Source organism: Oncorhynchus clarkii, chromosome 6 (genome assembly GCF_045791955.1).
Source record: "Oncorhynchus clarkii lewisi isolate Uvic-CL-2024 chromosome 6, UVic_Ocla_1.0, whole genome shotgun sequence".
NCBI lineage: Eukaryota > Metazoa > Chordata > Actinopteri > Salmoniformes > Salmonidae > Oncorhynchus > Oncorhynchus clarkii.
This window is the reverse complement of record NC_092152.1, coordinates 88192319-88211258: the sequence shown is the minus strand read 5'-3', so window position 1 is coordinate 88211258 and position 18940 is coordinate 88192319. Positions and strand designations below refer to the sequence as shown.

At 47.3% G+C, this 18940-nt stretch overlaps 1 protein-coding gene across 1 annotated transcript in view; it reads right to left on the bottom strand.

Moving 5' to 3' along the window:
* Positions 1 to 18940, bottom strand: part of LOC139412477 (multiple epidermal growth factor-like domains protein 11) — a 204517-nt gene that overhangs the window by 12198 nt on the left and 173379 nt on the right. Inside the window, exons 16-18 of the mRNA XM_071159266.1 lie at positions 12443 to 12711; positions 10968 to 11123; positions 1377 to 1446 (exon numbers count right to left, since the gene is read on the bottom strand). Of these exons, the coding sequence (XP_071015367.1) occupies positions 1377 to 1446; positions 10968 to 11123; positions 12443 to 12711 (495 nt within the window). The remainder of the gene's footprint in view (positions 1 to 1376; positions 1447 to 10967; positions 11124 to 12442; positions 12712 to 18940) is intronic.

Genomic DNA, 18940 nt, shown 5'->3' with positions numbered 1-18940 from the left:
TGAACAGTCAGTGTATCTATACAGCAGGTGTTCCTAATGCTTTGAACAGTCAGTGTATCTATACAGCAGGTGTTCCTAATGTTTTGATACAGCAGGTGTTCCTAAAGTTTTGAACAGTCAGTGTATATGGCCATCTATTCAGCAGGTGTTCCTAATGTTTTGAACAGTCAGTGTATATGGCCACCTATACAGAAGGTGTTCCTAAAGTTTTGAACAGTCAGTGTATATGGCCATCTATACAGAAGGTGTTCCTAAAGTTTTGTTAACTTCTTGGTGACAGGGGGCAGTATGGCCATCTAAACAGCATGAAATACATGCCCAAATTCAACTGCCTGCTACTCATCCCCAGAAGATAAGATATGAATATTATTAGTAGATTTGGATATAAAACACTCTGAAGTTTCTAAAACGGTTTGAATCATGTCTGTGAGTATAACACAACTTATTTAGCAGGCGAAACCCCGAGGACAAACCATTCAGATTTTTTTTTTTTAGGTCACTCTCTTTTCAATGGGTTTCATTGGGAATCCAGATTTCTAAGGGACCTTCTTGCAGTTCCTATCGCTTCCACTGGATGTCAACAGTCGTTAGAAATTGGTTGAGGTTTTTCCTTTGTGTAATGAAGAAGTACGGCCATCTTGAACGAGGGTAACTTTAAGTGTACTGTTAGATAGAGGCGCGTGACCAGAAAGCTAGCTACAGTTTGTTTTCCTCCTGTATTGAACACAGATCATCCCGTCTTCAATTTGATCAATTATGTACATTAAAAAATACCTAAAGTTGTATTACAAAAGTAGTTTGAAATGTTTTGGCAAAGTTTACAGGTAACTTTTGAGATATTTTGTAGTCACGTTGCGCAAGTTGGAACCGGTGTTTTTCTGGATCAAACTTGCCAAATAAATGGACATTTTGGATATATATGGACGGAATTAATCGAACAAAAGGACCATTTGTGATGTTTATGGGACATATTGGAGTGCCAACAGAAGAAGCTCGTCAAAGGTAAGGCATGAATTATATCTTTATTTCTGCGTTTTGTGTCGCGCCTGCAGGGTTGAAATATGCTTCTCTCTCTTTGTTTACGGAGGTGCTTTCCTCAGATAATGGCATCGTTTGCTTTCGCCGAAAAGCCTTTTTGAACTCTGACATGTTGGCTGGATTCACAACACGTGTAGCTTTAATTTGGTATCTTGCCATGTGTGATTAAATGAGCGTTTGATTTTTATAGTAATTTATTTGAATTTGGCGCTCTGCATTTTCACTGGATGTTTGCCAGGTGGGAAGCTACCGTCTCACATATCCCAGAGAGGTTAAACAATCCCAAATCAACTTGTATTTACAATGGGTTTTATAAGGGACATTTATATCAGACATACCCAGTTCATTGAGGTTATAGTAGGCTGTCCACTCTGGAGCACTATTCCTGTTTAACCTCTTGTCCTTCACCTGGGAACGAAACACAGACAGACTGAGGGCCAAAGCAAGAGTAGATGCTACACACAGACAGACTGAGGGCCCCAGCAAGAGTAGTTGCTACACACAGACAGACTGAGGACCCCAGCAAGAGTAGCTGCTACACACAGACAGACTGAGGGCCCCAGCAAGAGTAGCTGCTACACACATACAGACTGAGGGCCCCAGCAAGAGTAGCTGCTACACACAGACAGACTGAGGGCCCCAGCAAGAGTAGCTGCTACACACAGACAGACTGAGGGCCCCAGCAAGAGTTGCTGCTACACACAGACAGACTGAGGACCCCAGCAAGAGTAGCTGTTGTACGTGGAACAGCTAATGAGGACCACAGGAAGAGTATCTGCTACACGTGGAACAGCTAATGAGGACCCCAGGTAGAGTAGCTGCTACACATGGAACAGCTAATGAGGACCCCAGGAAGAGTAGCTGCTACACGTGGAACAGCTAATGAGGACCACAGGAAGAGTAGCTGCTGCAAGTGGAACAGCTAATGAGGACCACAGGAAGAGTAGCTGCTACACATGGAACAGCTAATGAGGACCACAGGAAGAGTAGCTGCTACACGTGGAACAGCTGATGAGGACCCCAGCAAGAGTAGCTGCTACACGTGGAACAGCTAATGAGGACCCCAGGAAGAGTAGCTGCTACACGTGGAACAGCTAATGAGGACCACAGGAAGAGTAGCTGCTGCACGTGGAACAGCTAATGAGGACCACAGGAAGTATAGCTGCTACACATGGAACAGCTAATGAGGACCCCAGGAAGAGTAGCTGCTACACGTGGAACAGCTAATGAGGACCCCACAAAGAGTAGCTGCTACACGTGGAACAGCTAATGAAGACCCCAGGAAGAGACGCTACTACATGTGGAACAGCTGATGAGGACCACATCAAGAGTAGCTGCTACACATGGAACAGCTAATGAGGACCACAGGAAGAGTAGCTGCTGCACGTGGAACAGCTAATGAGGACCACATCAAGAGTAGTTGCTGCACGTGGAACAGCTAATGAGGACCACAGGAAGGGTAACTGCTACACGTGGAACAGCTAATGAGGACCACAGGAAGAGTAGCTGCTGCACGTGGAACAGCTAATGAGGACCACATCAAGAGTAGCTGCTACACATGGAACAGCTAATGAGGACCACAGGAAGAGTAGCGGCTGCACGTGGAACAGCTAATGAGGTCCACAGGAAGAGTAGCTGCGACACGTGGAATAGCTAATGAGGACCACAGGAAGAGTAGCTGCTGCACGTGGAACAGCTAATGAGGACCACAGGAAGTATAGCTGCTACACATGGAACAGCTAATGAGGACCCCAGGAAGAGTAGCTGCTACACGTGGAACAGCTAATGAGGACCCCACAAAGAGTAGCTGCTGCACGTGGAACAGCTAATGAGGACCACAGGAAGAGTAGCTGCTGCACGTGGAACAGCTAATGAGGACCACAGGAAGAGTAGCTGCTGCACGTGGAACAGCTAATGAGGACCACATCAAGAGTAGCTGCTACACATGGAACAGCTAATGAGGACCACAGGAAGAGTAGCTGCTGCACGTGGAACAGCTAATGAGGACCACAGGAAGAGTAGCTGCTGCACGTGGAACAGCTAATGAGGTCCACAGGAAGAGTAGCTGCTGCAAGTGGAACAGCTAACGAGGACCACAGGAAGAGTAGCTGCTGCACATGGAACAGCTAATGAGGACCACAGGAAGAGTAGCTGCTGCACGTGGAACAGCTAATGAGGACCACAGGAAGAGTAGTTAATACACGTGGAACAGATAATGAGGACCACAGGAAGAGTAGCTGCTGCATGTGGAACAGCTAATGAGGACCACAGGAAGAGTAGCTGCTACACGTGGAACAGCTAATGAGGACCACAGGAAGAGTAGCTGCTGCACACAGACAGACTGAGGACCACAGGAAGAGTAGCTGCTACACGTGGAACAGCTAAAGAGGACTACAGGAAGAGTGGCTGCTGCACACAGACACACTGAGGACCACAGGAAGAGTAGCTGCTGCACGTGGAACAGCTAATGAGGACCACAGGAAGAGTAGCTGCTGCACGTGGAACAGCTAATGAGGACCACATCAAGAGTAGCTGCTACACATGGAACAGCTAATGAGGACCACAGGAAGAGTAGCTGCTGCACGTGGAACAGCTAATGAGGACCACAGGAAGAGTAGCTGCTGCACGTGGAACAGCTAATGAGGACCACAGGAAGAGTAGCTGCTGCACGTGGAACAGCTAATGAGGACCACAGGAAGAGTAGCTGCTGCACGTGGAACAGATAATGAGGACCACAGGAAGAGTAGCTGCTGCACGTGGAACAGCTAATGAGGACCACAGGAAGAGTAGCTGCTACACGTGGAACAGCTAAAGAGGACTACAGGAAGAGTGGCTGCTGCACACAGACACACTGAGGACCACAGGAAGAGTAGCTGCTGCACGTAGAAAAGCTAATGAGGACCACAGGAAGAGTAGCTGCTGCACGTGGAACAGCTAATGAGGACCACAGGAAGAGTAGCTGCTGCACGTGGAACAGCTAATGAGGACCACAGGAAGAGTATCTGCTGCACGTGAACAGATAATGAGGACCACAGGAAGAGTAGCTGCTGCACGTGGAACAGCTAATGAGGACCACAGGAAGAGTAGCTGCTGCACGTGGAACAGCTAATGAGGACCACAGGAAGAGTAGCTGCTGCACGTGGAACAGCTAATGAGGACCACAGGAAGAGTAGCTGCTGCAAGTGGAACAGCTAACGAGGGCCACAGGAAGAGTAGCTGCTGCACATGGAACAGCTAATGAGGACAACAGGAAGAGTAGCTGCTGCACGTGGAACAGCTAATGAGGACCACAGGAAGAGTAGCTGCTGCACGTGGAACAGCTAATGAGGACCACAGGAAGAGTAGCTGCTACACGTGGAACAGCTAATGAGGACCACAGGAAGAGTAGCTGCTACACGTGGAACAGCTAATGAGGACCACAGGAAGAGTAGCTGCTACACATGGAACAGATAATGAGGACCCCAGGAAGAGTAGCTGCTACACGTGGAACAGCTGATGAGGACCCCAGGAAGAGTAGCTGCTACACGTGGAACAGCTAATGAAGACCCCAGGAAGAGACGCTGCTACATGTGGAACAGCTGATGAGGACCACATAAAGAGTAGCTGCTACACATGGAACAGCTGATGAGGACCACAGGAAGAGTAGCTGCTGCACGTGGAACAGCTAATGAGGACCACATCAAGAGTAGTTGCTGCACGTGGAACAGCTAATGAGGACCACAGGAAGAGTAGCTGCTACACGTGGAACAGCTAATGAGGACCACAGGAAGAGTAGCTGCTGCACGTGGAACAGCTAATGAGGACCACATCAAGAGTAGCTGCTACACATGGAACAGCTAATGAGGACCACAGGAAGAGTAGCTGCTGCACGTGGAACAGCTAATGAGGTCCACAGGAAGAGTAGCTGCTACACGTGGAACAGCTAATGAGGACCACAGGAAGGATGCTGTTGCACGTGGAACAGCTAATGAGGACCACATCAAGAGTAGCTGCTACACGTGGAACAGCTAATGAGGACCACATCAAGAGTAGCTGCTACACATGGAACAGCTAATGAGGACCACAGGAAGAGCAGCTGCTGCACGTGGAACAGCTAATGAGGACCACAGGAAGAGTAGCTGCTGCAAGTGGAACAGCTAACGAGGACCACAGGAAGAGTAGCTGCTGCACATGGAACAGCTAATGAGGACCACAGGAAGAGTAGGTGCTGCACGTGGAACAGCTAATGAGGACCACAGGAAGAGTAGCTGCTGCACGTGGAACAGCTAATGAGGACCACAGGAAGAGTAGCTGCTACACATGGAACAGCTAATGAGGACCACAGGAAGAGTAGCTGCTACACGTGGAACAGATAATGAGGACCCCAGGAAGAGTTGCTGCTACACGTGGAATAGCTGATGAGGACCACAGGAAGAGTAGCTGCTGCACGTGGAACAGCTAATGAGGTCCACAGGAAGAGTAGCTGCTACACGTGGAACAGCTAATGAGGACCACAGGAAGAGTAGCTGCTGCACGTGGAACAGCTAATGAGGACCACAGGAACTATAGCTGCTACACGTGGAACAGCTAATGAGGACCCCAGGAAGCGTAGCTGCTACACGTGGAACAGCTAATGAGGACCCCACGAAGAGTAGCTGCTACACGTGGAACAGCTGATGAGGACCCCAGGAAGAGTAGCTGCTACACATGGAACAGCTAATGAAGACCCCAGGAAGAGACGCTGCTACATGTGGAACAGCTGATGAGGACCACATCAAGAGTAGCTGCTACACATGGAACAGCTAATGAGGACCACAGGAAGAGTAGCTGCTGCACGTGGAACAGCTAATGAGGACCACATCAAGAGTAGTTGCTGCACGTAGAACAGCTAATGAGGACCACAGGAAGAGTAACTGCTACACGTGGAACAGCTAATGAGGACCACAGGAAGAGTAGCTGCTGCACGTGGAACAGCTAATGAGGACCACATCAAGAGTAGCTGCTACACATGGAACAGCTAATGAGGACCACAGGAAGAGTAGCTGCTGCACGTGGAACAGCTAATGAGGTCCACAGGAAGAGTAGCTGCGACACGTGGAACAGCTAATGAGGACCACAGGAAGAGTAGCTGCTGCACGTGGAACAGCTAATGAGGACCACAGGAAGAGTAGCTGCTGAAGTGGAACAGCTAACGAGGGCCACAGGAAGAGTAGCTGCTGCACATGGAACAGCTAATGAGGACAACAGGAAGAGTAGCTGCTGCACGTGGAACAGCTAATGAGGACCACAGGAAGAGTAGCTGCTGCACGTGGAACAGCTAATGAGGACCACAGGAAGAGTAGCTGCTACACGTGGAACAGCTAATGAGGACCACAGGAAGAGTAGCTGCTACACGTGGAACAGCTAATGAGGACCACAGGAAGAGTAGCTGCTACACATGGAACAGATAATGAGGACCCCAGGAAGAGTAGCTGCTACACGTGGAACAGCTGATGACGACCCCAGGAAGAGTAGCTGCTACACGTGGAACAGCTAATGAAGACCCCAGGAAGAGACGCTGCTACATGTGGAACAGCTGATGAGGACCACATAAAGAGTAGCTGCTACACATGGAACAGCTAATGAGGACCACAGGAAGAGTAGCTGCTGCACGTGGAACAGCTAATGAGGACCACATCAAGAGTAGTTGCTGCACGTGGAACAGCAAATGAGGACCACAGGAAGAGTAGCTGCTACACGTGGAACAGCTAATGAGGACCACAGGAAGAGTAGCTGCTGCACGTGGAACAGCTAATGAGGACCACATCAAGAGTAGCTGCTACACATGGAACAGCTAATGAGGACCACAGGAAGAGTAGCTGCTGCACGTGGAACAGCTAATGAGGTCCACAGGAAGAGTAGCTGCTACACGTGGAACAGCTAATGAGGACCACAGGAAGGATGCTGCTGCACGTGGAACAGCTAATGAGGACCACATCAAGAGTAGCTGCTACACGTGGAACAGCTAATGAGGACCACATCAAGAGTAGCTGCTACACATGGAACAGCTAATGAGGACCACAGGAAGAGCAGCTGCTGCACGTGGAACAGCTAATGAGGACCACAGGAAGAGTAGCTGCTGCAAGTGGAACAGCTAACGAGGACCACAGGAAGAGTAGCTGCTGCACATGGAACAGCTAATGAGGACCACAGGAAGAGTAGGTGCTGCACGTGGAACAGCTAATGAGGACCACAGGAAGAGTAGCTGCTGCACGTGGAACAGCTAATGAGGACCACAGGAAGAGTAGCTGCTACACATGGAACAGCTAATGAGGACCACAGGAAGAGTAGCTGCTACACGTGGAACAGATAATGAGGACCCCAGGAAGAGTTGCTGCTACACGTGGAATAGCTGATGAGGACCACAGGAAGAGTAGCTGCTGCACGTGGAACAGCTAATGAGGTCCACAGGAAGAGTAGCTGCTACACGTGGAACAGCTAATGAGGACCACAGGAAGAGTAGCTGCTGCACGTGGAACAGCTAATGAGGACCACAGGAACTATAGCTGCTACACGTGGAACAGCTAATGAGGACCCCAGGAAGAGTAGCTGCTACACGTGGAACAGCTAATGAGGACCCCACGAAGAGTAGCTGCTACACGTGGAACAGCTGATGAGGACCCCAGGAAGAGTAGCTGCTACACATGGAACAGCTAATGAAGACCCCAGGAAGAGACGCTGCTACATGTGGAACAGCTGATGAGGACCACATCAAGAGTAGCTGCTACACATGGAACAGCTAATGAGGACCACAGGAAGAGTAGCTGCTGCACGTGGAACAGCTAATGAGGACCACATCAAGAGTAGTTGCTGCACGTAGAACAGCTAATGAGGACCACAGGAAGAGTAACTGCTACACGTGGAACAGCTAATGAGGACCACAGGAAGAGTAGCTGCTGCACGTGGAACAGCTAATGAGGACCACATCAAGAGTAGCTGCTACACATGGAACAGCTAATGAGGACCACAGGAAGAGTAGCTGCTGCACGTGGAACAGCTAATGAGGTCCACAGGAAGAGTAGCTGCGACACGTGGAACAGCTAATGAGGACCACAGGAAGAGTAGATGCTGCACGTGGAACAGCTAATGAGGACCACATCAAGAGTAGCTGCTACACATGGAACAGCTAATGAGGACCACAGGAAGAGTAGCTGCTGCACGTGGAACAGCTAATGAGGACCACAGGAAGAGTAGCTGCTGCACGTGGAACAGCTAATGAGGACCACAGGAAGAGTAGCTGCTGCAAGTGGAACAGCTAACGAGGACCACAGGAAGAGTAGCTGCTGCACATGGAACAGCTAATGAGGACCACAGGAAGAGTAGCTGCTGCACGTGGAACAGCTAATGAGGACCACAGGAAGAGTAGCTGCTACACGTGGAACAGATAATGAGGACCCCAGGAAGAGTTGCTGCTACACGTAGAAAAGCTGATGAGGACCACAGGAAGAGTAGCTGCTACATGTGGAACAGCTAATGAGGACCACAGGAAGAGTAGCTGCTACACGTGGAACAGATAATAAGGACCCCAGGAAGAGTAGCTGCTACACGTGGAACAGATAATGAGGACCACAGGAAGAGTAGCTGCTACACGTGGAACAGCTAATGAGGACCACAGGAAGAGTAGCTGCTGCACACAGACAGACTGAGGACCACAGGAAGAGTAGCTGTTACACGTGGAACAGCTAAAGAGGACTACAGGAAGAGTGGCTGCTGCACACAGACAGACTGAGGACCACAGGAAGAGTAGCTGCTGCACGTGGAACAGCTAATGAGGACCACAGGAAGAGTAGCTGCTGCACGTGGAACAGCTAATGAGGACCACAGGAAGAGTAGCTGCTGCACGTGGAACAGCTAATGAGGACCACAGGAAGAGTATCTGCTGCACGTGGAACAGATAATGAGGACCACAGGAAGAGTAGCTGCTGCACGTGGAACAGCTAATGAGGACCACAGGAAGAGTATCTGCTGCACGTGGAACAGATAATGAGGACCACAGGAAGAGTAGCTGCTGCACGTGGAACAGCTAATGAGGACCACAGGAAGAGTATCTGCTACACGTGGAACAGCTAATGAGGACCACAGGAAGAGTAGCTGCTACACGTGGAACAGCTAATGAGGACCACAGGAAGAGTAGCTGCTACACGTGGAACAGCTGATGAGGACCCCAGGAAGAGTAGCTGCTACACGTGGAACAGCTAATGAGGACCACAGAAAGAGTAGCTGCTACACGTGGAACAGCTATTGAGGACCACAGGAAGAGTAGCTGCTACACGTGGAACAGCTGATGAGGACCACAGGAAGAGTAGCTGCTACATGTGGAACAGCTAATGAGGACCACAGGAAGAGTAGCTGCTACACACAGACAGACTGAGGGCCCCAGGAAGAGTAGCTGCTACACACAGACAGACTGAGGACCCCAGGAAGAGTAGCTGCTGCACGTGGACCAGCTAATGAGGACCCCAGGAAGAGTAGCTGCTACACGTGGACCAGCTAATGAGGACCACAGGAAGAGTAGTTGCTGCACGTGGAACAGCTAATGAGGACCCCAGGAAGAGTAGCTGCTGCACGTGGAACAGCTAATGAGGACCACAGGAAGAGTAGCTGCTGCACGTGGAACAGCTAATGAGGACCACAGGAAGAGTATCTGCTACACGTGGAACAGCTAATGAGGACCACAGGAAGAGTAGCTGCTGCACGTGGACCAGCTAATGAGGACCACAGGAAGAGTAGCTGCTACACGTGGAACAGCTAACAATGACAATGCCCCCTACACATGTCACGAGTGGTCACTGAATGGTTGGATGAGCATGAAAAACGAAATAAACCATGTGACCTGGCCGTTTCAGTCACCAGATCTCAACCCAACTGAACACTTCTGGGAGATTGTGGAGCGGCACCTGAGACCAGCGTTTTCCAACCACCATCAACAAAACACCAAACGATTGAATTTCTGGAGGAAGAACGATGTCACATCCCTCCAATAGAACGATGTCACATCCCTCCAATAGAACGATGTCATATCCCTCCAATAGAACGGTGTCACATCCCTCCAATAGAACGATGTCACATCCCTCCAATAGAACGATGTCACATCCCTCCAATAGAACGATGGCACATCCCTCCAATAGAACAATGTCACATCCCTCCAATAGAACGATGTCACATCCCTCCAATAGAACGATGTCACATCCCTCCAATAGAACGATGTCACATCCCTCCAATAGAATGATGTCACATCCCTCCAATAAAACGATGTCACATCCCTCCGATAGAATGATGTCACATCCCTCCAATAGAATGATGTCACATCCCTCCAATAGAATGATGGCACATCCCTCCAATAGAACGATGGCACATCCCTCCAATAGAACGATGTCACATCCCTCCAATAGAACGATGTCACATCCCTCCAATAGAACGATGTTACATCCCTCCAATAGAACGATGTCACATCCCTCCAATAGAACGATGTCACATCCCTCCAATAGAACGGTGTCACATCCCTCCAATAGAACGATGTCACATCCCTCCAATAGAACGATGTCACATCCCTCCAATAGAATGATGTCACATCCCTCCAATAGAATGATGTCACATCCCTCCAATAGAACGATGTCACATCCCTCCAATAGAATGATGTCACATCCCTCCAATAGAACGATGGCACATCCCTCCAATAGAACGATGTCACATCCCTCCAATAGAACGATGTCACATCCCTCCAATAGAATGATGTCACATCCCTCCAATAGAGTTCCAGACACCTGTAGAATCTATGCCGAGGTGCATTGAAGCTGTTCTGTCTGATTGTAGTGAAAACTATTCATTTTTATGTTTTTTGTTTTCTTTATTTTGGCAGTTGCCTGTATGTACTCTTAGCATAAATAACGTTACGGTTCGTTGCCACCCACCTTGGCCCTTCTGGTCTTCTTGTCAGGCTTGGCGTAGTGGCCAGCGTAGGTACATGCTCCCAGAGTGTGGTAGGAGGGGTTAGTGAAACAACGACTGACGTTGCTGATGGTAGGAGAGGAGTCTAGAGAGGAGAACAAAGCCTGTACACTGATGCCCTGCTCACCACGGAAACATCAGCTTGTAGCATAGGACTCTACACACACACACACACACTCACAGTCACATGGGCGAGCACGCAAACAAACGCAAAAACACACAGCTGCATCGGGACATTTTCAATACAAGGCTGTTAAAAACAGAGGTTTCATCAGAAAGAGAGAGGAGGATCTAGCTGGAAAGAGAGTTCAGTCAGATCACCCCTGAATTTAGTTAGATCACCCCCAATTTCAGTCAGATCACCCCCGAGGGCTGTGGAGAGGGACCACACTGCAAAGAGACAGTCCTGTAGAGAGAGTCCACACTGTAAAGAGACAGTCCTGTGGAGAGAGTCCACACTGTAAAGAGACAGTCCTGTAGAGAGAGTCCACACTGTAAAGAGACAGTCCTGGGGAGAGAGTCCACACTGTAAAGAGACAGTCCTGTAGAGAGAGTCCACACTGTAAAGAGACAGTCCTGTAGAGAGGGACCACACTGTAAAGAGACAGCCCTGTAGAGAGAGTCCACACTGTAAAGAGACAGTCCTGTAGAGAGAGTCCACACTGTAAAGAGACAGTCCTGTAGAGAGAGTCCACACTGCAAAGAGACAGTCCTGTGGAGAGAGACCACACTGCAAAGAGACAGTCCTGTGGAGAGAGACCACACTGACTTAGTTAGCATGACTAAGTGGTAGAGTCTGGAGCGTCTCACCAGAGAGGGAGTAACCCTGACTGACTTAGTTAACATGACTAAGTGGTAGAGTCTGGAGCGTCTCACCAGAGAGGGAGTAACCCTGACTGACTTAGTAAACATGACTAAGTGGTAGAGTCTGGAGCATCTCACCAGAGAGGGAGTAACCCTGACTGACTTAGTTAACATGACTAAGTGGTAGAGTCTGGAGCGTCTCACAAGAGAGGGAGTAACCCTGACTGACTTAGTTAACATGACTAAGTGGTAGAGTCTGGAGAGTCTCACCAGAGAGGGAGTAACCCTGACTGACTTAGTTAACATGACTAAGTGGTAGAGTCTGGAGAGTCTCACCAGAGAGGGAGTAACCCTGACTGACTTAGTTAACACGACTAAGTGGTAGAGCCTGGAGCGTCTCACCAGAGAGGGAGTAACCCTGACTGACTTAGTTAACATGACTAAGTGGTAGAGTCTGGAGCGTCTCACCAGAGAGGGAGTAACCCTGACTGACTTAGTTAACATGACTAAGTGGTGGAGTCTGGAGAGTCTCACCAGAGAGGGAGTAACCCTGACTGACTTAGTTAACATGACTAAGTGGTAGAGTCTGGAGCGTCTCACCAGAGAGGGAGTAACCCTGACTGACTTAGTTAACATGACTAAGCGGTAGAGTCTGGAGCGTCTCACCAGAGAGGGAGTAACCCTGGCTGCTGATCCTCAGGGCAGGGCTGTAGGACACACTGGGCATGTGCTGCCCTCCTTTCTCTCTCTGGTGATGCCGCCACCACACCACCACCCCCAACACGCTCATGATGAAGAGGAGGAGGAAGATGATGCCCATGACAGCGCCCGCTGACTGGTGCTCTGATGCCAAGGCCGGGCTGATCTTAGTGTAAGGATTCAGCTCCTCCATCATCAGGGCAGCTGGAATAGAGAGGGGGAGGCATATTTATACAAACACTAACACAGATCACCATTAATACACACAGAAACACCAGACCTGGATCAAATACTGGAATAAACACCAGACCTGGATCAAATACTGTAGTAAACACCAGACCTGGATCAAATACTGTAATAAACACCAGACCTGGATCAAATACTGGAATAAACACCAGACCTGGATCAAATACTGTAATAAACACCAGACCTGGATCAAATACTGTAATAAACACCAGACCTGGATCAAATACTGTAATAAACACCAGACCTGGATCAAATACTGTAATAAACACCAGACCTGGATCAAATACTGGAATAAACACCAGGCCTGGATCAAATACTGTAATAAACACCAGACCTGGATCAAATACTGTAGTAAACACCAGACCTGGATCAAATACTGTAATAAACACCAGACCTGGATCAAATACTGTAGTAAACACCAGACCTGGATCAAATAATGTAGTAAACACCAGACCTGGATCAAATACTGGAATAAACACCAGACCTAGATCAAATACTGTAATAAACACCAGACCTGGATCAAATACTGTAGTAAACACCAGACCTGGATCAAATACTGTAATAAACACCAGACCTGGATCAAATACTGGAATAAACACCAGACCTGGATCAAATACTGTAATAAACACCAGACCTGGATCAAATACTGTAATAAACACCAGACCTGGATCAAATACTGTAGTAAACACCAGACCTGGATCAAATACTGTAACAAACACCAGACCTGGATCAAATACTGTAATAAACACCAGACCTGGATCAAATACTGTAGTAAACACCAGACCTGGATCAAATACTGTAATAAACACCAGACCTGGATCAAATACTGTAGTAAACACCAGACCTGGATCAAATGCTGTAATAAACACCAGACCTGGATCAAATACTGTAGTAAACACCAGACATGGATCAAATACTGTAACAAACACCAGACCTGGATCAAATACTGTAATAAACACCAGACCTGGATCAAATACTGTAGTAAACACCAGACCTGGATCAAATACTGGAATAAACACCAGACCTGGATCAAATACTGTAATAAACACCAGACCTGGATCAAATACTGGAATAAACACCAGACCTGGATCAAATACTGTAATAAACACCAGACCTGGATCAAATACTGTAGTAAACACCAGACCTGGATAATATACTGTAATAAACACCAGACCTGAATCAAATACTGGAATAAACACCAGACCTGGATCAAATACTGTAATAAACACCAGACCTGGATCAAATACTGTAGTAAACACCAGACCTGGATCAAATACTGTAATAAACACCAGACCTGGATCAAATACTGTAGTAAACACCAGACCTGGATCAAATAATGTAGTAAACACCAGACCTGGATCAAATACTGGAATAAACACCAGACCTAGATCAAATACTGTAATAAACACCAGACCTGGATCAAATACTGTAGTAAACACCAGACCTGGATCAAATACTGTAATAAACACCAGACCTGGATCAAATACTGGAATAAACACCAGACCTGGATCAAATACTGTAATAAACACCAGACCTGGATCAAATACTGTAATAAACACCAGACCTGGATCAAATACTGTAGTAAACACCAGACCTGGATCAAATACTGTAACAAACACCAGACCTGGATCAAATACTGTAATAAACACCAGACCTGGATCAAATACTGTAGTAAACACCAGACCTGGATCAAATACTGTAATAAACACCAGACCTGGATCAAATACTGTAGTAAACACCAGACCTGGATCAAATGCTGTAATAAACACCAGACCTGGATCAAATACTGTAGTAAACACCAGACATGGATCAAATACTGTAACAAACACCAGACCTGGATCAAATACTGTAATAAACACCAGACCTGGATCAAATACTGTAGTAAACACCAGACCTGGATCAAATACTGGAATAAACACCAGACCTGGATCAAATACTGTAATAAACACCAGACCTGGATCAAATACTGGAATAAACACCAGACCTGGATCAAATACTGTAATAAACACCAGACCTGGATCAAATACTGTAGTAAACACCAGACCTGGATAATATACTGTAATAAACACCAGACCTGGATCAAATACTGGAATAAACACCAGACCTGGATCAAATACTGTAATAAACACCAGACCTGGATCAAATACTGTAGTAAACACCAGACCTGGATCAAATACTGTAGTAAACACCAGACCTGGATCAAATACTGTAGTAAACACCAGACCTGGATCAAATACTGTAATAAACACCAGACCTGGATCAAATACTGTAGTAAACACCAGACCTGGATCAAATACTGTAGTAAACACCAGACCTGGTTCAAATACTGTAATAAACACCAGACCTGGATCAAATACTGTAGTAAACACCAGACCTGGATCAAATACTGTAATAAACACCAGACCTGGATCAAATACTGTAATAAACACCAGACCTGGATCAAATACTGGAATAAACACCAGACCTGGATCAAATACTGGAATAAACACCAGACCTGGATCAAATACTGGAATAAACACCAGACCTGGATCAAATACTGTAATAAACACCAGACCTGGATCAAATACTGTAATAAACACCAGACCTGGATCAAATACTGTAATAAACACCAGACCTGGATCAAATACTGTAATAAACACCAGACCTGGATCAAATACTGTAATAAACACCAGACCTGGATCAAATACTGTAGTAAACACCAGACCTGGATCCTTCTGTTCACCTGATTTAGAATTCCTCACAATCAAATGTAGCCTGCATTATCTACCAAGAGAATTCTCTTCGATTATAATCACAGCCGTATATATCCCCCCCCCAAGCAGACACATCGATGGCTCTGAATGAACTTTATTTGACTCTTTGCAAACTGGAAACCATTTATCCGGAGGCTGCATTCATTGTAGCTGGGGATTTTAACAAAGCTAATCTGAAAACAAGACTCCCTACATTTTATCAGCATATCGATTGCGCAACCAGGGGTGGAAAGACCTTGGATCATTGTTACTCTGACTTCCGCGACGCATATAAGGCCCTGCCCCGCCCCCCTTTCGGAAAAGCTGACCACGACTCCATTTTGTTGATCCCTGCCTACAGACAGAAACTAAAACAAGAGGCTCCCACGCTGAGGTCTGTCCAACGCTGGTCCGACCAAGCTGACTCCACACTCCAAGACTGCTTCCATCACGTGGACTGGGACATGTTTCGTATTGCGTCAGACAACAACATTGACGAATACGCTGATTCGGTGTGCGAGTTCATTAGAACGTGCGTTGAAGATGTCGTTCCCATAGCAACGATTAAAACATTCCCTAACCAGAAACCGTGGATTGATGGCAGCATTCGCGTGAAACTGAAAGCGTGAACCACTGCTTTTAATCAGGGCAAGGTGTCTGGTAACATGACCGAATACAAACAGTGCAGCTATTCCCTCCGCAAGGCTATCAAACAAGCTAAGCGTCAGTACAGAGACAAAGTAGAATCTCAATTCAACGGCTCAGACACAAGAGGCATGTGGCAGGGTCTACAGTCAATCACGGACTACAGGAAGAAATCCAGCCCAGTCACGGACCAGGATGTCCTGCTCCCAGGCAGACTAAATAACTTTTTTGCCCGCTTTGAGGACAATACAGTGCCACTGACACGGCCTGCAACGAAAACATGCGGTCTCTCCTTCACTGCAGCCGAGGTGAGTAAGACATTTAAACGTGTTAACCCTCGCAAGGCTGCAGGCCCAGACGGCATCCCCAGCCGCGCCCTCAGAGCATGCGCAGACCAACTGGCCGGTGTGTTTACGGACATATTCAATCAATCCCTATACCAGACTGCTGTTCCCACATGCTTCAAGAGGGCCACCATTGTTCCTGTTCCCAAGAAAGCTAAGGTAACTGAGCTAAACGACTACCGCCCCGTAGCACTCACTTCCGTCATCATGAAGTGCTTTGAGAGACTAGTCAAGGACCATATCACCTCCACCCTACCTGACACCCTAGACCCACTCCAATTTGCTTACCGCCCAAATAGGTCCACAGACGATGCAATCTCAACCACACTGCACACTGCCCTAACCCATCTGGACAAGAGGAATACCTATGTGAGAATGCTGTTCATCGACTACAGCTCGGCATTCAACACCATAGTACCCTCCAAGCTCGTCATCAAGCTCGAGACCCTGGGTCTCGACCCCGCCCTGTGCAACTGGGTACTGGACTTCCTGACGGGCCGCCCCCAGGTGGTGAGGGTAGGCAACAACATCTCCCCCCCGCTGATCCTCAACACTGGGGCCCCACAAGGGTGCGTTCTGAGCCCTCTCCTGTACTCCCTGTTCACCCACGACTGCGTGGCCACGCACGCCTCCAACTCAATCATCAAGTTTGCGGACGACACAACAGTGGTAGGCTTGATTACCAACAACGACGAGACGGCCTACAGGGAGGAGGTGAGGGCCCTCGGAGTGTGGTGTCAGGAAAATAACCTCACACTCAACGTCAACAAAACTAAGGAGATGATTGTGGACTTCAGGAAACAGCAGAGGGAACACCCCCCTATCCACATCGATGGAACAGTAGTGGAGAGGGTAGCAAGTTTTAAGTTCCTCGGCATACACATCACAGACAAACTGAATTGGTCCACTCACACAGACAGCATCGTAAAGAAGGCGCAGCAGCGCCTCTTCAACCTCAGGAGGCTGAAGAAATTCGGCTTGTCACCAAAAGCACTCACAAACTTCTACAGATGCACAATCGAGAGCATCCTGTCGGGCTGTATCACCGCCTGGTACGGCAACTGCTCCGCCCTCAACCGTAAGGCTCTCCAGAGGGTAGTGAGGTCTGCACAACGCATCACCGGGGGCAAACTACCTGCCCTCCAGAACACCTACACCACCCGATGTCACAGGAAGGCCATAAAGATCATCAAGGACATCAACCACCCAAGCCACTGCCTGTTCACCCCGCTATCATCCAGAAGGCGAGGTCAGTACAGGTACATCAAAGCTGGGACCGAGAGACTGAAAAACAGCTTCTATCTCAAGGCCATCAGACTGTTAAACAGCCACCACTAACATTGAGTGGCTGCTGCCAACACACTGACACTGACTCAACTCCAGCCACTTTAATAATGGGAATTGATGGGAAATGATGTAAATATATCACTAGCCACTTTAAACAATGCTACCTTATATAATGTTACTTACCCTACATTATTCATCTCATATGCATACGTATATACTGTACTCTATATCATCGACTGCATCCTTATGTAATACATGTATCACTAGCCACTTTAACTATGCCACTTTGTTTACATACTCATCTCATATGTATATACTGTACTCGATACCATCTACTGTATCTTGCCTATGCTGCTCTGTACCATCACTCATTCATATATCCTTATGTACATATTCTTTATCCCCTTACACTGTGTACAAGACAGTAGTTTTGGAATTGTTAGTTAGATTACTTGTTATTACTGCATTGTCGGAACTAGAAGCACAAGCATTTCGCTACACTCGCATTAACATCTGCTAACCATGTGGATGTGACAAATAAAATTTGATTTGATTTGATTTGAAATACTGGAATAAACACCAGACCTGGATCAAATACTGTAGTAAACACCAGACCTGGATCAAATACTGGAATAAACACCAGACCTGGATCAAATACTGTAATAAACACCAGACCTGGATCAAATACTGTAATAAACACCAGACCTGGATCAAATACTGTAATAAACACCAGACCTGGATCAAATACTGTAATAAACACCAGACCTGGATCAAATACTGTAGTAAACACCAGACCTGGATCAAATACTGTAATAAACACCAGACCTGGATCAAATACTGTAATAAACACCAGACCTGGATCAAATACTGTAATAAACACCAGACCTGGATCAAATACTGTAATAAACACCAGACCTGGATCAACTACTGTAATAAACACCAGACCTGGATCAAATACTGTAATAAACACCAGACCTGGATCAAATACTGTAATAAACACCAGACCTGGATCAACTACTGTAATAAACACCAGACCTGGATCAAATACATACCGTAATAAACACCAGACCTGGATCAAATACTGTAATAAACACCAGACCTGGATCAAATACTGTAATAAACACCAGACCTGGATCAAATACTGTAATAAACACCAGACCTGGATCAAATACTGTAGTA